This window comes from Leucoraja erinacea, chromosome 11 (assembly GCF_028641065.1).
Source record: "Leucoraja erinacea ecotype New England chromosome 11, Leri_hhj_1, whole genome shotgun sequence".
Lineage (NCBI taxonomy): Eukaryota > Metazoa > Chordata > Chondrichthyes > Rajiformes > Rajidae > Leucoraja > Leucoraja erinaceus.
Genome location: NC_073387.1, coordinates 47,426,361 through 47,446,104, shown reverse-complemented (window position 1 = coordinate 47,446,104; position 19,744 = coordinate 47,426,361). Strand labels below are relative to the sequence as shown.

At 40.4% G+C, this 19,744-nt stretch overlaps 1 protein-coding gene across 1 annotated transcript in view; it reads right to left on the bottom strand.

Annotated features, from left to right (window-relative positions):
- The window catches only part of LOC129701769 (rho GTPase-activating protein 26-like), a 140,573-nt gene that overhangs the window by 11,917 nt on the left and 108,912 nt on the right, over positions 1-19,744 (bottom strand). Inside the window, 2 exon segments of the mRNA XM_055643194.1 lie at positions 3,390-3,494; positions 10,186-10,218. Of these exon segments, the coding sequence (XP_055499169.1) occupies positions 3,390-3,494; positions 10,186-10,218 (138 nt within the window).

Below are 19,744 nucleotides of genomic sequence, written 5' to 3'. Positions count from 1 at the left end.
TTCCTGGACACAGCACACTGGTGCAATTATAAATAAAGCACATCACCAACTCTACTTCCTGAGAAGATTACAAAGATTCGGTATGTCAGAGACGATTACGATTAACTTCTACAGGTCCACAGTAGAGAGCACATTGACTGGTTGCATCAAGGCCTGAACTGGCAACTTGAATGCCAAGGAGCAAAAAAGACTGCAAAAAGTTGTAAACACTGCCCAGTCCATCACCGGCTCTGACCTACCAACCATCGAAGGGATTTATCAGTGTCGCTGCCTCAAAAAGGCAGCCAACATCATCAGAGACCCACACAATCCTGGCCACACACTCATTTCACCACTGCCATCAGAAAGAAGGTACAGGAGCCTGAAAATGTAATATCCAGGTTCAGGAACAGCTTCTTCCCTGCAGCTATTAAACACTACAACCTCAAATATGCTTTGAACTACAATAGATTATTATTATTATTGCACTACTATTGTTTGTTTTTTGTGTGTACGTATGTGTATATATATATGTATATATATGTGTGTGTGTGTGTGTGTGTGTGTGTGTGTGTGTGTGTGTGTGTGTGTGTGTGTGTGTGTGTGTGTGTGTGTGTGTGTGTGTGTGTGTGTGTATATATATATATATATCATATCTACTGGGTACTGAGCCCCATGCTCTACTCCCTCTTCACACACGACTGTGTTCCTGCATTCGACACCAACACCATCGTCAAGTTTGCAGACGACACAACAGTGATCACCAACGGTGATGAAACAAAATACAGAGCGGAGGTAGCGGAGGTGCAGAACCTGGCAGACGTAACAACTTGTCACTAAACACCTCCAAGAACAAGGAGCTGATTATCGACTTCAGGAGGTCACATAATGGAGAATACGCCCCAATCTCCATCTACAGGGACAGTGTGGAGAGAGTGTCCAGCTTTAAGTTTCTGGGCACTCACATTTCAGAGTACCTCACATGGTCCACCAACACCACTGCGCTGGTCAAGAAGGCACAGCAACGAATGTTCTTCCTGAGAACATTAAAAAAGACTGGTCTGCCCCAAAAGCTGCTGACAACCTTCTACTGCTGCACCACAGAGAGCGTATGGCATTAACGTATGGCATCTCCGTGTTGTATCTCAGCTGCACGGAGGCGGAGAGGAGAGCTCTTCAGGGCATCGTCCACAGAGCGCAGAAGATTATTGGGACACAGCTACCAGCCTTGGAGGGCATCTACCAAACTCGGTGCCTCAGGAAGGCCGTCAGCATCCATAATGACTCCTCACACCCTTGTAATGGACTGTTCGAACTACTTCCCTCCGACTGATGTTACAAGGCCTTCTACGCCTGAACCTCCAGACTCAGGAACAGCTTCATTCCCAGAGCTATTGCGGCTCTGAACCGGCCCTGCTGAGTGCCCCCCCCCACCTCCCATGGACAGTCTCCCTCGGATGGTCACGTCGCACAGACACATCTGCACTTTAGTCTGTTTGAACTGTTTTGACAATTTTACTGTGGTAATGTTCTTTATGTTCTCGGGGTATCTAAATCTAAATTTTATTAGTTATTTAAGTTATGACATCGGATGGAAGCTGCATATCAAATCTCGTTGCGCTTATATGCAATGACAATAAAATATTATTATTATTATTATTATTATTATTATATATATCATATCTATCTATCTATCTATATTGTGCGTATGTGCTTGTGAGTGTGCGTATTCATACACACTGATCTTTTTCTCGCTCGTTTATTATATTGTTTACAGTGTATTGTTGTGTCGTGCTGCAGCAAATAAGAATTTCATTGTTCTATAGAAACATACAAAATAGGTTCAGGAGTAGACCATTCGGCCCTTCGAGCCTGCACTGCCATTCAATATGATCATGGCTGATCATCCAACTCAGTATCCTGTACCTGCCTTCTCTCCATACCCCCTGATCCCTTTAGCCACAAGGGCCACATCTAACTCCCTCTTAAATATAGCCAATGAACTGGCCTCAACTACCTTCTGCGGGAGAGAATTCCAGAGATTCACCACTCTCTGTGTGAAAAAAGTTTTCCTCATCTCGGTCCTAAAATATTTCTCCTTTATCCTTAAACTGTGACCCCTTGTTCTGGACTTCCCCAACATCGGGAACAATCTTCCTGCATCTAGCCTGCCCAACCCCTTAAGAATTTTGTAAGTTTCTATAAGATCCCCCCTCAATCTTCCAAATTCTAGCGAGTACAAACCGAGTCTATCCAGTCTTTCTTCATATGAAAGCCCTGACATCCCAGGAATCAGTCTGGTGAACCTTCTCTGTACTCCCTCTATGGCAAGAATGTCTTTCCTCAGATTAGGAGACCAAAACTGTACGCAATACTCCAGGTGTGGTCTCACCAAGACCCTGTACAACTGCAGTAGAACCTCCCTGCTCCTATACTCAAATCCTTTTGCTATCATATCTGGGACATATGACAATAAAACACTCTTGACTCTTGAAAATGGCTTTTGAATGTTGTTACCTGCCGCAACCACTTAATCCGGCAGCATGTTCTTTATACCCACCAAGGATACTAACTAAATCACTCTTTGGCTTAATTTTAAATAATTTCAAACACACAGAAAAGATGACATACATAAACACAAAACAACACAATGTCAGAGGGCACTCTGCAGGAATGTTACAAACAGAAATTGCCTGCAGATGGAATGACAGAGGACAGCCAGATGTGCTTATTTCACCAAACAGCTTGCATTCTAATATAGTGTGTAAAATTACACAGAATTAATATTTAGTAATCCAAGGATATATATGCGATAGCCACAGAGACAAACCACAGAATGTCATTGATAACAATACAACTACACTTAAAATAATGCTTGTGCAAGTAAACTCTTTATTCTCTAATTGATGTACATGTGGAGGGTTCAAGGGTGAAAAGGTTGCTGTGAAATTGCTTGAATTCCAACAGATATCAATTTAGTGGTAATTAAGCTTAAGGCTAATTTCTTTGTACATCCAACCTGAAATTTAAAACAAGAGCACATTATCAAACAAGGTATTTTAATATAACTGGAAATTGTTTCTAAACCATTTTATGACATTGAACTGAAGATTTAACTGCAACAATGAATTCGTCATAAATATTTGAATGTAAATCACCAAAGGTTTCCACTTAAATACAATCTCAATCTTGGAGATAATATAAATTAGGTAAAATGCGCCGTGTTATAGTTTAGACATTTCACGTTAAGTGACTGGCTTAACTTTCTGTGACAGAAAATATCAATGCAAAACTATAACCCAAAACACAGAATTGAAGAAAACATAAAAAAACATTTTTGGAATAAGGGTGGGTTTTGCCCAGTGCATAAAAATTAACAAAGCTGAAAATAAAATAAACTGGTACCAAACCTGAGAGGGGAAGAGTCGCTGGAGGAAACAGGAACTGGACTTGAAGGTGCTGAAACCATAGGCGATGTGGGTGACAGTGGTGTACTGGGACTGGGAGGAAGAGGACTAGAAAATAAGCAAGAGTATTAAAAACTGAAAAACAAATTAAAATAATGTTAGCAAGCATCGGATAAGGTTTTAAGGAATAAAGCAAAGGACTCGGGTTAGCATGCCTAATTGAGGATTTTTTCTGACTACATCCCATTTTGATGACTTCTCACTGCAACTAAAAAGATGATTAATTTCAACAGGACACCGAGCTCCAAATATGGTCCAAAGACACATTTACAGAGCATGAATCACATTTTAACTGCTCATTTGCTGGAATTTCTGATCAAAAATATTATTAGAAAGGGTTATTACAATTATCACCTGTATTTACTTAATACATCAAAGGGGAAGGAAAGGAAACATTTGGGATCATTTTCTTTACGGCTGCATTCGTTCATTACCAGTTCATGGAGAACCAGTGGATGTGTTATATCTGGACTTTCAGAAGGCTTTTGACAAGGTCCCACATAAGAGGTTAGTATACAAGCTTAAAGCACACGGTATTGGGGGTTCAGTATTGATGTGGATAGAGAACTGGCTGGCAGACAGGGAGCAAAGAGTAGGAGCAAACGGGTCCTTTTCAGAATGGCAGACAGTAACTAGTGGGGTACCGCAAGGCTCAGTGCTGGGACCCCAGCTATTTACAATATATATTAATGATTTGGACGAGGGAATTGAATGCAACTCCAAGTTTGCGGATGACACAAAGCTGGGGGGCAGTGCTGGGCTGTGAGGAGGATGCTAGGAGGCTGCAAGGTGACTTGGATAGGCTGGGTGAGTGGGCAAATGCATGGCAGATGCAGTATAATGTGGATAAATGTGAGGTTATCCACTTCGGTGGCAAAAACAGGAAAGTAGACTATTATCTGAATGGTGGCCGATTAGGAAAAGGGGAGATGCAACGAGACCTGGGTGTCATGGTACACCAGTCATTGAAAGTAGGCATGCATGTGCAGCAGGCAGTGAAGAAAGCGAATGGTATGTTAGCATTCATACAAAAGGATTTGAGTATAGGAGCAGGGAGATTCTACTGCAGTACAGGGTCTTGAGACCACACCTGGAGTATTGCGTACAGTTTTGGTCTCCTAATCTGAGGAAGGACATTCTTGCCATAGAGGGAGTACAGAGAAAGTTCACCAGACTGATTCCTGGGATGCCAGGACTTTCATATGAAGAAAGACTGGGTAGACTCGGCTTGTACTCGCTAGAATTTAGAAGATTGAGGGGGGATCTTATAGAAACTTACAAAATTCTTAAGGGGTTGGACAGGCTAGATGCAGGAAGATTGTTCCCGATGTTGGGGAAGTCCAGAACAAGGGGTCACAGTTTAAGGATAAAGGGGAAATCATTTAGGACTGAGATGAGAAGAACATTTTTTACACAGAGAGTGGTGAATCTGTGGAATTCTCTGCCACAGAATGTAGTTGAGGCCAGTTCATTGGCTATATTTAAGAAGGAGATAGATGTGGCCCTTGTGGCTAAAGGGATCAGGGGGTATAGAAAGAAGGCAGGTACAGGATACTGAGTTGGATGATCAGCCATGATCATATTGAATGGCGGTGCAGGATCGTAGGGCCAAATAGCCTACTCCTGCACCTATTTTCTATGTTTCTATTATCTTGTGAAAGGTCATGTTTCTTACCAACATGTTAGCAACTACTGTCTAAAAACATTAATTCTTTCTAAGAATACAAAAAGTATTTTCTTATTAGGTCAGATTTCTTCAAATAATGAAATACTAAATTAATTTAGTTATGTATCAGATGACTAATGAAGAGCAAAGCAGAGAGACCAAGAATCAGAGAGAATGCTCCCTCCATAGTAGCAGTGATTTAAATAACATGGCATGACCAAAATGACTGGACTTTTTAGCAGTATTGACCAGAAGCCATAACTCTATTTTGTTATTCATTTTCCAGAATCCTAGCCTCTGTGTTAAGGGCTACATTTACTGTCCATCCATGACTGCTCAAGGACATAGTAATGTGCCACCATTGTGTGCACTGCAGTTCTTCAGATAAAAAGTATTCCCACAGCGTTATTAAGGGGGGAGTTTCAATAATTACAATCAGCAACAATACAGTATGCTAAAAATTCACAAATTAATTTATCGGGGCCCAAAAAAAGATCATAACTAATAATTATGGCTTTACATAGTTTACCATAAATACAATGAAAATTGATCAAATATTTCCACTTGTATGTTTAACACACGCTCTAATTGTGTATTTAATGTTTCACCTCTCTGCCACAAGCTGCATTGTTTACAGCCTTCTCCAAGAAAATCAAGATTGTCACTTAAATTAATGAGAACATAAAACCATCTAAGAACTGGTCAATATTATAAAATGCTGAAAACATTCCATGTTATGCAGCACTAAACCATAATTAAATTAGCACAGACATTTAAAAAAAAAATGTATTGCTTATGAAATGACTTGTGTACGTGTGTACATACAAACCTCCATCCTTATTTAATGGAAGTCGTTCAAGATGTTTAAATAATTAGAAATTGTGCTTTTTGGATTTGTGCTTTGCATTGGTCCAGAGGTTGATGAAATCATGCTGCTACATGCCAGGATTCCTTGAACAGATGCCTGACTTCTACCAATGCTAGGTGGGAGGAAGCCCATGTCGTAGAAGACAAGGCCTTTGTCGACAGCACAAGGTTTGCTTGTTTACTACTGACTGCAAAAAACAAGCAAATCCTTTCTGAAGAGACAATGATTTCTTCCATTCCTTGGACTTTCTAAATTGGGTTTATTACAGAGGAAAGTGCAAGAGAAACGGGATCAAAGTATAATAGGTAACAAAAAGGAGGAGTGATTATCTGAGGTGAATGCGCTTTCATTAGGTCAGGAAGAAGCAAAGAAATTTCAAAATCCCTCTGGTGGGTAGGAATTACATTAACTAGTGTTTCTGTGTATAACAAAGGACAAAACAAAGTTGAAAGGAAGTGGGAAGTACAACCAAAGAAGGATCAGATCTTCAAAGTAGGGCTAATAATCAATGGTGAGTGAGTAAAAGTGTGGATGTGCCCTACATAAGATGGTCTTTTAAAAAAAATAAAAGACTAGTATTAAAGATTACCTGACAACTGCAAAACATGTATATGGGAACAACAAACAATTGGAATTTCAAAGTGAAGAAAGGATTGTGTCAGGAGTGTAATGCAAGGATTGTGTCAGGAGTGTAATGCAAGGATTGTGTCAGGAGTGTAATGCAAGGATTGCAAGGATGTCAGGAGTGTAATGCAGGAGTGTAATGCAAGGATTGTGTCAGGAGTGTAATGCAAGGATTGTGTCAGGAGTGTAATGCAAGACATTTTCTGATATGGTCATATGGTCAGGTGATAAATTATGACTGCAGAAACTGGAAAGTTCACAATATGTTGGAAATTCTCAGCCGATTAGGCAGCATCTAACGAGAAAGGATCAGAGCTAATATTTCAGCATTTATAGTAAATGGTAACCAATGTTGCCTCGTCCAATGAGTAGTTCCAGTGTGTCCTGTTTTTGAGACAAATTAGAAATAATGCACAGTCAAAAAATTGAATCAGTGATTTTAAATAATTTAGAGGGAGGTGAGGAGCATGTACTCCTAATGAAAAATGTGATGGATTTTTATATTATTCTTTGTCGCTGTTGTCATAACGACAAAGAAACAGAATATTGAAGGTTCAGTGGAACTAACCACTCAATGACATCTTTGCAAAGATCCATACAATACATCATAGAAAAATACAAAGGAACCCATTATTAAGAATTGATGTTGGAATAAGTTAAATCCCTCGTCTCTTGTGAGAATAAGTTAAAGGGATATAATACTTTTTGATAGGTCAAATGTTATCCTGTGGAAAATATTGAAATGAGGACGTTGAGGTGAAAGCTGATTCTAAAAACGCACAGAAGCAGCATGTGGTATGTCTTTACAGTAAGGTTGCACAAAGACAAATTAATTCAAAATGAGTCAGAGCTGGAAATACGTGCTAAGAGTAGAGATGGCTATGAAAGCAGCTATTAGAAAGCACTAGAAATGAAAGAGAGCATTGACGGCAAACAGATAATAGAAGCCATAGCAAAGTAAGGAACAGCATTTTAAGACTTGCGTTCATGGAAAGAAAATGGCAATGAACAAAAATCAGATGGTAAAATTCTGAAACACAAGCAGTAAAGGTGAAGTGGTGCGTATGGAGTAAACAGACATTAATGTTTTGGATCAGGACCAATCCTGAGGAAGGGACCCTAATCCAAACATCATTGTTTTTGCCTCGCTATAAGCACTGCATGAATGTTGTCAACACTTTGTTTTTAATTTTTATTTCAACCATTGGCAACTTTTAATTTTTTGACAGTGATGTTCCTGTCAACTGGGAGAATCATCGCCTTGATCCAGTAACAATGTGCTACAGTTAGCACTGTTACGTCACAGCTCCAAGGACTAGAGTTCAAGCCTGACTTTGGGTGTCATCTGTGTGGAGGTTGCACACTCTCCTTGTGAATTATGCGCCAGGCGCTTCAGTTTCCCTTCACATTCTAGAGTTGTACAGGTAGTTGAACTGGTCACTAAAACAGTGTAGGCACGTGGTAAAATAATTAAACGGGGATACTAGTGAGAATATGTTGTGGGGTTATAAGAAACTAAAAAGGACTTGATTGTTCTTTTGAGAGCTTGCATGGACCCAATATAACCTCTTCCTCAGTTGTAACAAGTAACTAACTTAGAAAATCATAGTGTAAAGAATGGGGCTAATCTTCCTGGCTGGAATTGGTGGTTCCTCTTGGAACCTCTGGCTTTCAGCTGTTTAAACTTAAGACATGGACATCTGCAAACCTACTGTCAAGTATAAAGTCCAAGATTTATTGCTGGACAGATGGCACTGGATTTATCGTCCCTACATTATCTCAATCATACTTTGATTCCTAAGCATTTAAGTGGAATTTGCCATGATAACCTATGCCGGCTCAGATTGTGATAACTGGCAGTGGGTGGTGAGAATGAGTAGAAGAAGGGATACTGGAAGTTATTGTAGGTTTACCAATTTCTCAGAAAATGTTAAATAGGCCTGCCATCTGGCAGACTTTCAGCCAAATTTTGATTAGTACACAATGTTTGTACGGCTGCATATGTTGTACTGTGAATAGATCTGGTCGCCCTGCTACAGGAAGGAAGTCATTGAACTGGAAAGAGTGCAAAAAAGGGTTAACGAGGATGTTACCGGGTTTGGAAGGCTTGAGTCTGGATAGGCTATGTATTTTTTCCCTGGAGAGTAGGAGGCTGGGGGGTGACCTTATAGAGGTATCTTAAATCATGAGGGGCATAGATATGATGAATGGTTACAATTGTTGCCTCCGGGGAATGGAATCTAAAACTGGAGGGCATAGATTTAAGGTGAGAGGGGAAAGATTTAAAAGGGACCTGAGGGGGAAGTTCTGCACAGAGAAGATGTGTACATTGAATGAGCTACCAGAGACAGTGGTGGAGGTGGTTACAATAATGACATTTAAAAGATATTTAAATACGTACATGAATGGGGAAGTCTTGGATGAATATGGGTCATGCATGGATGAGTTGGACCAAAGGGCCTGTTTTTAGACTCTATCTATGACTAGTGTAAACAAAAAAATAGGGGGGAGAGGGGAGGGGGAGAGAGAGGAAGGGGGGAGAGAAAAGAGTAGTGAGAGACAGAGAGGGGAAGGGGGAGAGAAAGGAAGGCATCGAGAGAGAGGAAGGAGGGAGAGAGGAAGGAAGGGGGGGTAGAGAGGGAGAGGATGAGTGGGAGAGAGAAAGGGGAAGAGAGAGGAAGAGGGGGGAGAGAGAGGAAAATAGGAGAGAGAGGGAGAGAGACAGAGAGAAGAGAGAGAGAGGAAGGAGAGAGAGAGGAAGAGGGGGAGAGAGAGGAAGAGGGGGAGAGAGAGGAAGAGGGGGAGAGAGAGAGAGGAGAGAGAGAGGAAGAGGGGGAGAGAGAGAGAGAGGGGGAGAGAGAGGAAGAGGGGAGAGAGGAGGAAGGTGGGAAAGGAAGAGTGAGAATTGGGGAAAAATTGTCCATGAAAAATAAAGTTCTGGAGTTACTCAGTAGGTCAGGCAGCATCCTTATAGAGTGTGGATAGATGATGTTTCAGGTCAGGAGCTTCGAGTGGGAGTCGGGGGAGAGAAAGCTGAAAGGGGAGAGGGGCAGAAGAAAGCCTAGTGAGTGAGTTGGATACAGGTGAGTTTTTTTTTTTGATAGGTAGATGGTCATATGGTAGATGGCAAGAGATGAAAAGACATGAGGTGTGGGATGTGGATAGAAAAGTTGTTTGAATTATGAAGCCAGAGGAAGGATTTTCAGTGGAGGGGAGGGAGAAGGGGAGAAATGGGTGCTGATTAATATGAACCAAGAAGATACGAGATGTGCACTATGCACTACTTGGAGATATAAATGATTCTATGACGGCCTCCAACTATGTACTTTGTTGTCTATAATATGTAAGCAAGGCTTGCACTTGCAGGTTTGAAGACATTCAATATGTTGCCGAAAAGGAAGCAAGTTTTGTAACATATCTTACATAACCAATCTCAATCACAATAATACTTTATTAGCCAAGTATGTTTTTCAACATACGAGGAATTTATTAACCAAGGCTGTTTCACGTTATTGTATTTACCCAATCACCATAAAACCATATGTGTAGATTATATTGTTGATGCATTACAATGTACATACCTAGTGAGACTGGGTTTTCGCTTGGGGTTTAGCCTGCAATGTAAAGATAAAGATATAGTCAACAGTTTCCTTTTATTTTGGTAAATAAAGTTTGGATATATATTTTAGCAATTTATATTCATACAATAAACCACAACTATAAACACCACATCAGGCAAGCCATTTGACAAAGCCTATCAACAAAGAATTACTTTGTTAGCTCAACCAATGCAAAGTAAATTCACTGTAATGCAACTACTGGTACACATGCATCTTAAATAGGAAAGGATACATTCAAGAATAACTATAGAATAATGGTAAATAATTTAATTTTAATAATCATGTTGAATATTTGATGCTTACAGATGCAGCATGGAAACAGGCCCTCTAGCCCAGCGAGTGTCCATGCTGACCATTTATCACCCATTCACACTAATTCTAAGTGATCCCACTTTACCCTACGTATTCTGGGCAATTTACAGAGGTCAATTAACCTACAAACCGACACGTCTTTCGGATGTGGAAGGAAGCCGGAGCACCTTGAGGAAACCCACGTGGTCACAGGGAGAAAGTGCAAACTTCACATAGACAGCACTCGAGGCCAGGGTCAAACCTGGATCTCATGCGCTGTGAGGCAGCAGCTCTACCAACTGTGCCACTGGGCTGCCTGTATTTTCGTTGCTATAGTCAATAATAACAACTCCACTGATAGACTCTTAACAGAAATCTCCTGTTCTAATTTCCTATTCTATACTTTTAAATGAATTCAGCAGAAACAAAGACAATATAAAGCCTTGGAAGTTAGTTATGATGACGTAGTTAAACGTGAAACAGTGCCACTCTACTCCACAAATGCTGCACAACTGACTGTTTGCACCACTTTCTATTGGGAAATATTTAAACTCTTATGTTACCTGATGCTAATGTGGTTACATACTACCCAAAAGGTACACTGTCATGTAAAACATGGATAATGTTCTGATGAAAACCATACAATCTATTGAATATGAAATGTCACCATTCCTTCTATCAATGTCATCTGGTGTAACTTATGAATTAGTCCTTTTGGAGCTTGCAACAGGCTATGACCTTCAAATGTCGAATGATGTGGGCTGGCAATGCCAAAGCATGTTTGGGTTTAGCCAAACACATTACATGCAAATCTTGAATCCAACTGTTTGAAATATGCTCAACAGAAAACAATAAAAATCAGACTGGGTTAAAAATGCAGTGTTAATCCTTGCAAATTCATTTAACTGCTTTTACCACAACAGTCCAGGATCTTATTTTAGAAATTACAAAGTAACTGCAGGCAATACAAGAAAAGTGATTTCTCATTGTTTTGTCCATAAGTCTTTGACTTATGGACAAAACAATGTCCATAATGGTGGATACATCTTCGGGGGAGTGGCTATGTTTGGCAGAACGCTGACCCTCTTCCAGGTTTATCCCCTCCTACTACAGATAGTCCGAAGAAGAAGTGTCCCGACCTACTACAGTTAGACCCGAAACATTGCCTATCCATGTTCTCGAGAGTTGTTGCCTGACTCACTTGAGTTACTGGAGCACTCTGTGTCTCTTTTGGTAAAGCTTTTGGGTTAAACTCTTTTTTTGCAAATTAAACAGAGGATCCGTACAATTGCTATGCAAAAGATATAAATATATACCTACAAACATGTTCTGCTGAAAGGGATGGGCTTAATATTTGATAAGCAGTTCTTCTTCTTCTTGCGTATGGCGTGCACAGCCTAAAGTTGTAGGACAACTTGTTCTATTTGATCTCATTTGATTGTGCACGCCGGGTTGATTGCATTCGTCAAAACAGGGCGGACCACGTGAAGGTTGCAATCTTCCACCCCGATAAGCAGTTATTAAAACCAGACTGTCCAGTAATGTGTGTGGTGGCTGGGCAGACAAAATGTTAAACTCCAGCAGGCACAGATTATTCAAAGCGCAGAGAGCAAACATTCTAGATAACTGACAATATGGAAATGCCTTTTTGTATGAATTTCTGCTCATTTGCCTTTTATCATGTTTAGAGTAACTCGGCAGTTAGGGTGATGGAATATAAAGTTAGTTGTTGAAAATACAATTCAAAGGTCATCAATCATAAAAGGTCTGTGTAGGCCAGGTAACGTCACGGAAACCCCTGTAACCTATCTGAAGTGGACAGCAAGGGCCAATCTGACTGTCCCTTTCTCCCAGGGGTTGAGCAGCAAGCTTTCATTGGTGATTGCATGTCAGGTAGCATATTCGAGTGCCTCGATTTCAACTAGTTTTAAAATTTTGTTTTGTTTTTACATTTACGTCAATATTAGCAAGCTTCTAAATAGCACAATGTCAAGAAATATTTTAAACTATTAAAATCAATTGCAGACTTTGTTCTGCTCCCTGAATGCCCTTTTTCAGGTTTTGGCAAAAGATAAAGATAGAGATAACATGCAACACATAGGTTTTCACTGTACCTCAGTAGGCGTGACGATAATAAACCTAAACCTAATGCTAACCAGTCAGCGGAAAGAAAATGCATGATTACAATCAAGCCGTCCACAGAGATACATGATAAAGGGAATAACATCTAGTGCAAGATAAAGTCCAATAAAGTTTGCTTAAAATAGTCCTGAGCTAGTATCTTCCCCAATGAGGAAGATAGTAGCTCAGGACTGCTCTCCAGTTGTTGATGGAATGGTTCAGTTGCCCGATAGCAGCTGGGAAGAAATGTTATTCCCTTTATCATGTATCTTCACACTGTGACGGCTCTATTATAATCTGGAGGTGCTCATTTTCACACTTCTATACCTTTTGCCTGTTGGGTGAAGGGAAAAGAGGGAGTGACCGGGGCGAGACTCATCCTTGATTATGTTGGTGGCCTTGCTGAGGCAGCATAAAGTGTAAATGGAGTAAATGGAAGGGAAGTTGGTTTGTGTGATGCTCTGGGTTGCAGCGATAATTTTCCCCAATTATTTGTGGTCATGTATGGAGCTGTTTCCAAACCATGCAATTACCCATCTCTCTGCGAGACCTTTCCAGCTAATTCCATTCCCTCAACCTTCCTCCATCATCCTGCATTTATTTTTCCTTTTATGCTCATCCAATTCTCTTCTCAATGCCATAATTGAATAGAAACATAGAAATTAGGTGCAGGAGTAGGCCATTCGGCCCTTCGAGCCTGCACCGCCATTCAATATGATCATGGCTGATCATCCAACTCAGTATCCCGTACCTGCCTTCTCTCCATACCCTCTGATCCCCTTAGCCGCAAGGGCCACATCTAACTCCCTCTTAAATATGGCCAATGAACTGGCCTCGACTACCCTCTGTAGCAGAGAGTTCCAGAGATTCACCACTCTCTGTGTGAAAAAAGTTCTTCTCATCTCGGTTTTAAAGGATTTCCCCCTTATCCTTAAGCTGTGACCCCTTGTCCTGGACTTCCCCAACATCGGGAGCAATCTTCCTGCATCTAGCCTATCCAACCCCTTAAGAATTTTGTAAGTTTCTATAAGATCCCCTCTCAATCTCCTAAATTCTAGAGTATAAACCAAGTCTATCCAGTCTTTCTTCATAAGACAGTCCTGACATCCCAGGAATCAGTCTGGTGAACCTTCTCTGCACTCCCTCTATGGCAATAATGTCCTTCCTCAGATTTGGAGACCAAAACTGTACGCAATACTCCAGGTGTGGTCTCACCAAGACCCTGTACAACTGCAGTAGAACCTCCCTGCTCCTATACTTAAATCCTTTTGCTATGAAAGCTAACATACCATTTGCTTTCTTCACTGCCTGCTGCACCTGCATGCCTACTTTCAATGACTGGTGTACCATGACACCCAGGTCTCGCTGCATCTCCCCTTTTCCTAGTCGGCCACCATTTAGATAATAGTCTGCTTTCCTGTTTTTGCCACCAAAATGGATAACCTCACATTTATCCACATTATACTGCATCTGCCAAACATTTGCCCACTCACCCAGCCTATCCAAGTCACTTTGCAGTCTCCTAGCATCCTCCTCACAGCTAACACTGCCCCCCAGCTTAGTGTCATCCGCAAACTTGGGGATATTGCCTTCAATTCCCTCATCCAAATCATTAATATATATTGTAAATAGCTGGGGTCCCAGCACTGAGCCTTGCGGTACCTGCCATTGTGAAAAGGACCCGTTTACCCCTACTCTTTGCTTCCTGTTTGCCAGCCAGTTCTCTATCCACATCAATACTGAACCCCCAATGCCGTGTACTTTAAGTTTGTATACTAATCTCTTATGTGGGACCTTGTCGAAAGCCTTCTGGAAGTCCAGATACACCACATCCACTGGTTCTCCCCTATCCACGCTACTAGTTACATCCTCGAAAAATTCTATAAGATTCGTCAGACATGATTTACCTTTCGTAAATCCATGCTGACTTTGTCCAATGATTTCACCACTTTCCAAATGTGCTGCTATCCCATCTTTAATAACTGACTCTAGCAGTTTCCCCACTACCGATGTTAGACTAACTGGTCTGTAATTCCCTGTTTTCTCTCTCCCTCCCTTCTTAAAAAGTGGGGTTACGTTTGCTACCCGCCAATCCTCAGGAACTACTCCAGAATCTAAAGAGTTTTGAAAGATTATTACTAATGCATCCACTATTTCTGGAGCTACTTCCTTAAGTACTCTGGGATGCAGCCTATCTGGCCCTGGGGATTTATCGGCCTTTAATCCATTCAATTTACCCAACACCACTTCCCGGCTAACCTGGATTTCACTCAATTCCTCCAACTCCTTTGACCCGCGGTCCCCTGCTATTTCCGGCAGATTATTTATGTCTTCCTTAGTGAAGACGGAACCAAAGTAGTTATTCAATTGGTCCGCCATATCCTTGTTCCCCATGATCAACTCACCTGTTTCTGACTGCAAGGGACCTACATTTGTTTTAACTAATCTCTTTCTTTTCACATATCTATAAAAACTTTTGCAGTCAGTTTTTATGTTCCTACCAGTTTTCTTTCATAATCTATTTTTCCTTTCCTAATTAAGCCCTTTGTCCTCCTCTGCTGGTCTCTGAATTTCTCCCAGTCCTCCGGTATGCTGCTTTTTCTGGCTAATTTGTACGCATCATCCTTCGCTTTGATACTACCCCTGATTTCCCTTGTTATCCACGGATGTACTACCTTCCCCGATTTATTCTTTTGCCAAACTGGGATGAACAATTTTTGTAGTTCATCCATGCAGTCTTTAAATGTCTTCCATTGCATATCCACCGTCAACCCTTTTAGAATTAATTGCCAGTCAATCTTGGCCAATTCATGTCTCATACCCTCAAAGTTACCTTTCTTTAAGTTCAGAATAAGACACATTATTCCACAGTTGTGGATCCATACCCTAACCACCTGTTGTGTGCAAAAGATTTATCTCATGTCAATTCAGATTCTTTTGCCAATGATTTTTATTCTGCGTCCTCAAGTTCTTGACACTTCCTCCGAGGGAAAAAAGGTTTTCTCTATTGATTCCCTATAGACCCCATGTGATTTAAATCCATCTATCCCCTCTCGATTCTCTCTGTTCTCAGTAGAACAATCCTCGCTTCTCCAATCTATTTACTTGATTAAAGTCTCTCATCCCAGGAGACATAGACACTGGAATCACGAGCAAGACACACAGTGCTGGAGGAACTTAGTGGATCAGGCAGCATTTCCGGAGGGAATGGGTAGAGGAAAGAGTGTGAAGCATCCCAAACTAAAATATTGTTTGTTCATTCCCTCTAGTGATGCTGCACAAAACCCTTTGACTTCCTCCAGCACTTTGTGTTCTCCCTTCCCGGGCATCATCCTAGTAAATCTCCTCTACTTCCTCTCAGGCCTTCGTATCAGTCCTACCCACAACAGGAAACATTATTACTATTGTGGCTGAGCAATATTTCAGAAAAAAACACATTGTAACAGCCTTGCTTTTCAACAGCTTGCTTCTCCTTATCCCCGATCTCTAGGATCCCATATTATTTTGTTGCATTATACTCAAACTGTTCTGCCACTTTAACTAATTTTTTACACATAAACTGCCAAGATATTCCTCTTCCGTATTATTTTAGAATTGTGCCTTTCAGTTTGTCACCTCTCCTTATCTTCCTACCCAAATCCAACAATTCACATGTTCATGCATTATTATTCACCTGTTATCCATTCCACCAGCTCTTCTATATCCTCTTGAAATCTATTCCTCACAGTTTTTCTACTACCACCCTCCTCACAAGATCTGTGTATTCTTCAAATTTGGAAATATTGCATGTATACACAATAATAATAATAATAATAATAATAATAATAATAATAATAAACATTATTACGGACTCAAGGTCCAGACTAGGGGCAACATTACATTAAAAAAAAATGCATTGCATATTTAAAAATATCATAAAGTACATATAAAATCTTACTATATCACTTGTAAAAGCATCATAAATATATATTTTTTAAAACACAATACATAAGTTAAAAATCCAGATTAAAAGAATGATCAATGTCCTACAACGAGACAACGATACCAGCTGGGATTCGTAGCGTGTAGTGCTAACCCTTAAGTTTGACAAGGCCACAATAATTACATTTTTAGAGTCATTTATCCTGCAAATGAATTTATACATGTGATTTCTTAGGATAGCTTCTTAAGTACTGACTCCTGCAGCCACAAACATATTACTGGCACTACATCATCTACGTTTCCTTAGCAGTCGAAGTCGAAGTGTGGCCTTATTTCGGCCTTCTTGGGAAACCAGTTCCACCAGGTGGCGCCAGCAGTAGCTACCTTGCAGTCTGTCTGTCCCTTCTTTGTTTGTTGTTTCTTTTGTAAGTGTTAACTGTATGTTTTTAGTGTTCTTTAGCTTGATTTATGTGGGGGGTTGGGGGATCCATTTTCAAATCTCTTACCTCGACGGAGATGAGATTTTTCTCCGTCCGCATTGCGGCCTAATATCGAGGATTTGGCAGCCTTTGCTGAAGACCGACTTCGGAGAGCTCCAAACGCAGGGAGCTTCGATCGCCTCGACGCGGGAGCTTCCACCGCCGGCCTCGACGCGGGAGCTTCGATCGCCCCGACTGCGGATGGTTCGACTGCCCCGACCACGGGAGAATAAAGAGGAAGAAGATAAGACTTTATTGCCTTCCATCACAGTGAGGAACGTAGGAATGTTTATGTTAAGTTTTATGTAGCTGTGTGTCTTGTTGCTTTTTTTTTTAAGTATGGCTGGATGGCAATTCGAATTTCACTGTACCTTAATTGGTACACGTGACAATAAACTGACCTTGAAACCATTGCCTACTTTCAATCAAAATAAATTGAGTACTACTTGCAGTCATTTAGTCAGTTTTATATCAACACTTTTATAGCTGTTTCTATTCCACTGGCTACAATTCTGAACGAAGAGTTTTGTTTTGTTTGCAATATTTAAGTTTAAGTTGTTATATATTTTTTAGGCGTGCATACACATTTTAGTAAAAGGGAAACAGATGTAGATCCAGAGGATTTGTTGGAATTGAAAATGTACCTAAAAACATACATGTTGATTGGACTGCATATTATATCAGCAATATTCATCATAATTTCATTTAAATATCATCTCAATAGAAATTATATTCCTTCCCATTAAAATTATTCAGCTTATCATATGTAGAAATCCCCTACAGCACTAAACTCTTAATCATATTTGATGTGTTTGGTGGTAAGCTACAAATGATGTTTGGTTAAAGAATGGGCTTGCAGCCCCAAATTAAATGCAGATACTTTTCAAAGCACTGACAAGGCACATGCTCAAACAAACATGGAGCAGGGAGGCGGTTCATCATTTGTACAGTGATAACAATTTAAAAAAATCTAAAATTCCTTTTTTGATTTAAAAAACCCTTTTCTACAACAAATTCAGCCAGTATTAATGTAAGTACGAGTGTATGTAGGGGTATAGAATGAATACAGGAAGAGGAAACTGGTCATAGTAATATGCATATGGGTCAAGTCCATTAATTTTCCATTCTTACGAAACTGCCTTACGGCAATACAAGAAAACGGAGTTCATGCAGTGAAATCTAGAATAAAACATATGTCTTTGAAGGTCTACAGACTACAATTTTCAAATTTGGTTATGAAGTTACTAACATCAATTAACCATGTTAGGTAAGGATATCAAATGTTCACTACAATAATAAGTTCTGGTAATAGAGAAATAACTTTACTGCATGTCACAGTAGAATAGTCAATATTTGAAATGATAAATTATTTGGTTACTTCCAGAAAATACACAAGTAATTTGTGGCTTAGGCGTTTCATCTTGACAATGTCAAAATATCTCGTTGTATTTTTCTTGGTATTGGTTTATTGTTGTCACATACCAAGAAGATGAGAAAAATGGTCTTTTGCATGCTATGCAGGAAAATCATGCCATACACATCAGGAAGTGCAAAAGAGAAAAAGTAGTGCAAGATCTGCAATGAGGTGGAGTGGAAAATCAAAAATTCATCTGTAGATTATGAAGTCCATTCGAGAGCTGGAAGCAGTGAAAAAGCTGTATTGAATCCGGTGGGATGTGCTTTCAAACTTTTGTATCTTCTGCCACAGGGACCGAATGATTAGGTGCGAGTCATCCTTGATTATGTCAGCTGCTTTCCTGAGGCAGCATGAAGTATAGAATGTACAGATAGAGTTGACAAGGGTGAGGTTCGCTGTGGTTTGTGCGATGAACTGGGCTGCTCGTCCATCTTGCAATTTCTTGTTGTCTTAACCACAACAGTAGCCACATCAAACAGTGATGCATCGGGATGATACTTTCAGTAGAAATTGGTAAGATTCATTGGAGACATGCTGATTTCCTTACTATTCTGAGGAAGTAGAGGTTGAACCAGGACAAATTGTTGCTGATATTTACATCTAGGAACTGGAAGCTCTTGACTATCTCCACTTCAGCACCACTGAAACAGATTGGGTCGTGTAATCCATCCCATTTCCTGAAGTTGATGATCAGCTACTTCATTTTACGAACTGGAAGAGAGGTTATTGTCTTGACTCAATGCTATTAAAGCTATCGATCACCTTCTTGCATAATTGTTTGAGATCTGTCCCACTACAATGGTGTCACTTGCAAACTTAGAGCAGAATTTGCCCACAGTTGTATGTATACAGAGAATATAGAAAGGGGCTGAGAACGCAGCCTTGTGTGGCACTGGAGTTGAGAATTATTAAGGAGCATATTTCGTTGCCTAATGCTACTGATTGCGAATTATGGGTCAGGAGGTCAAGGATCCTTTTGTAGAGGGGGTGCTGAGTCTTGAGACCAGGAGTGCAGTTGGAATTATGGTGTTGAAGACAGAGCAATAGTCAATAAATAAATAGGCAGAGCTATAGTCAATAAACAACATTATCCAGATGTTACTGGGACGAGCTACTGGAAAGAGGCAATTAAGGCATGCTACCTTGTCTGGTGAGTCTTCTTAAAGCAGGTGGGAACCTCAGATCAGAGTAGGGAGTGATTAAAGATGTCTGTCAATACACCTGCCAGCTGGTCCACACAGGTTCTGAGGATACTGATGGGGACTCCACCTGAGTCAGTCACTTTCTGCAG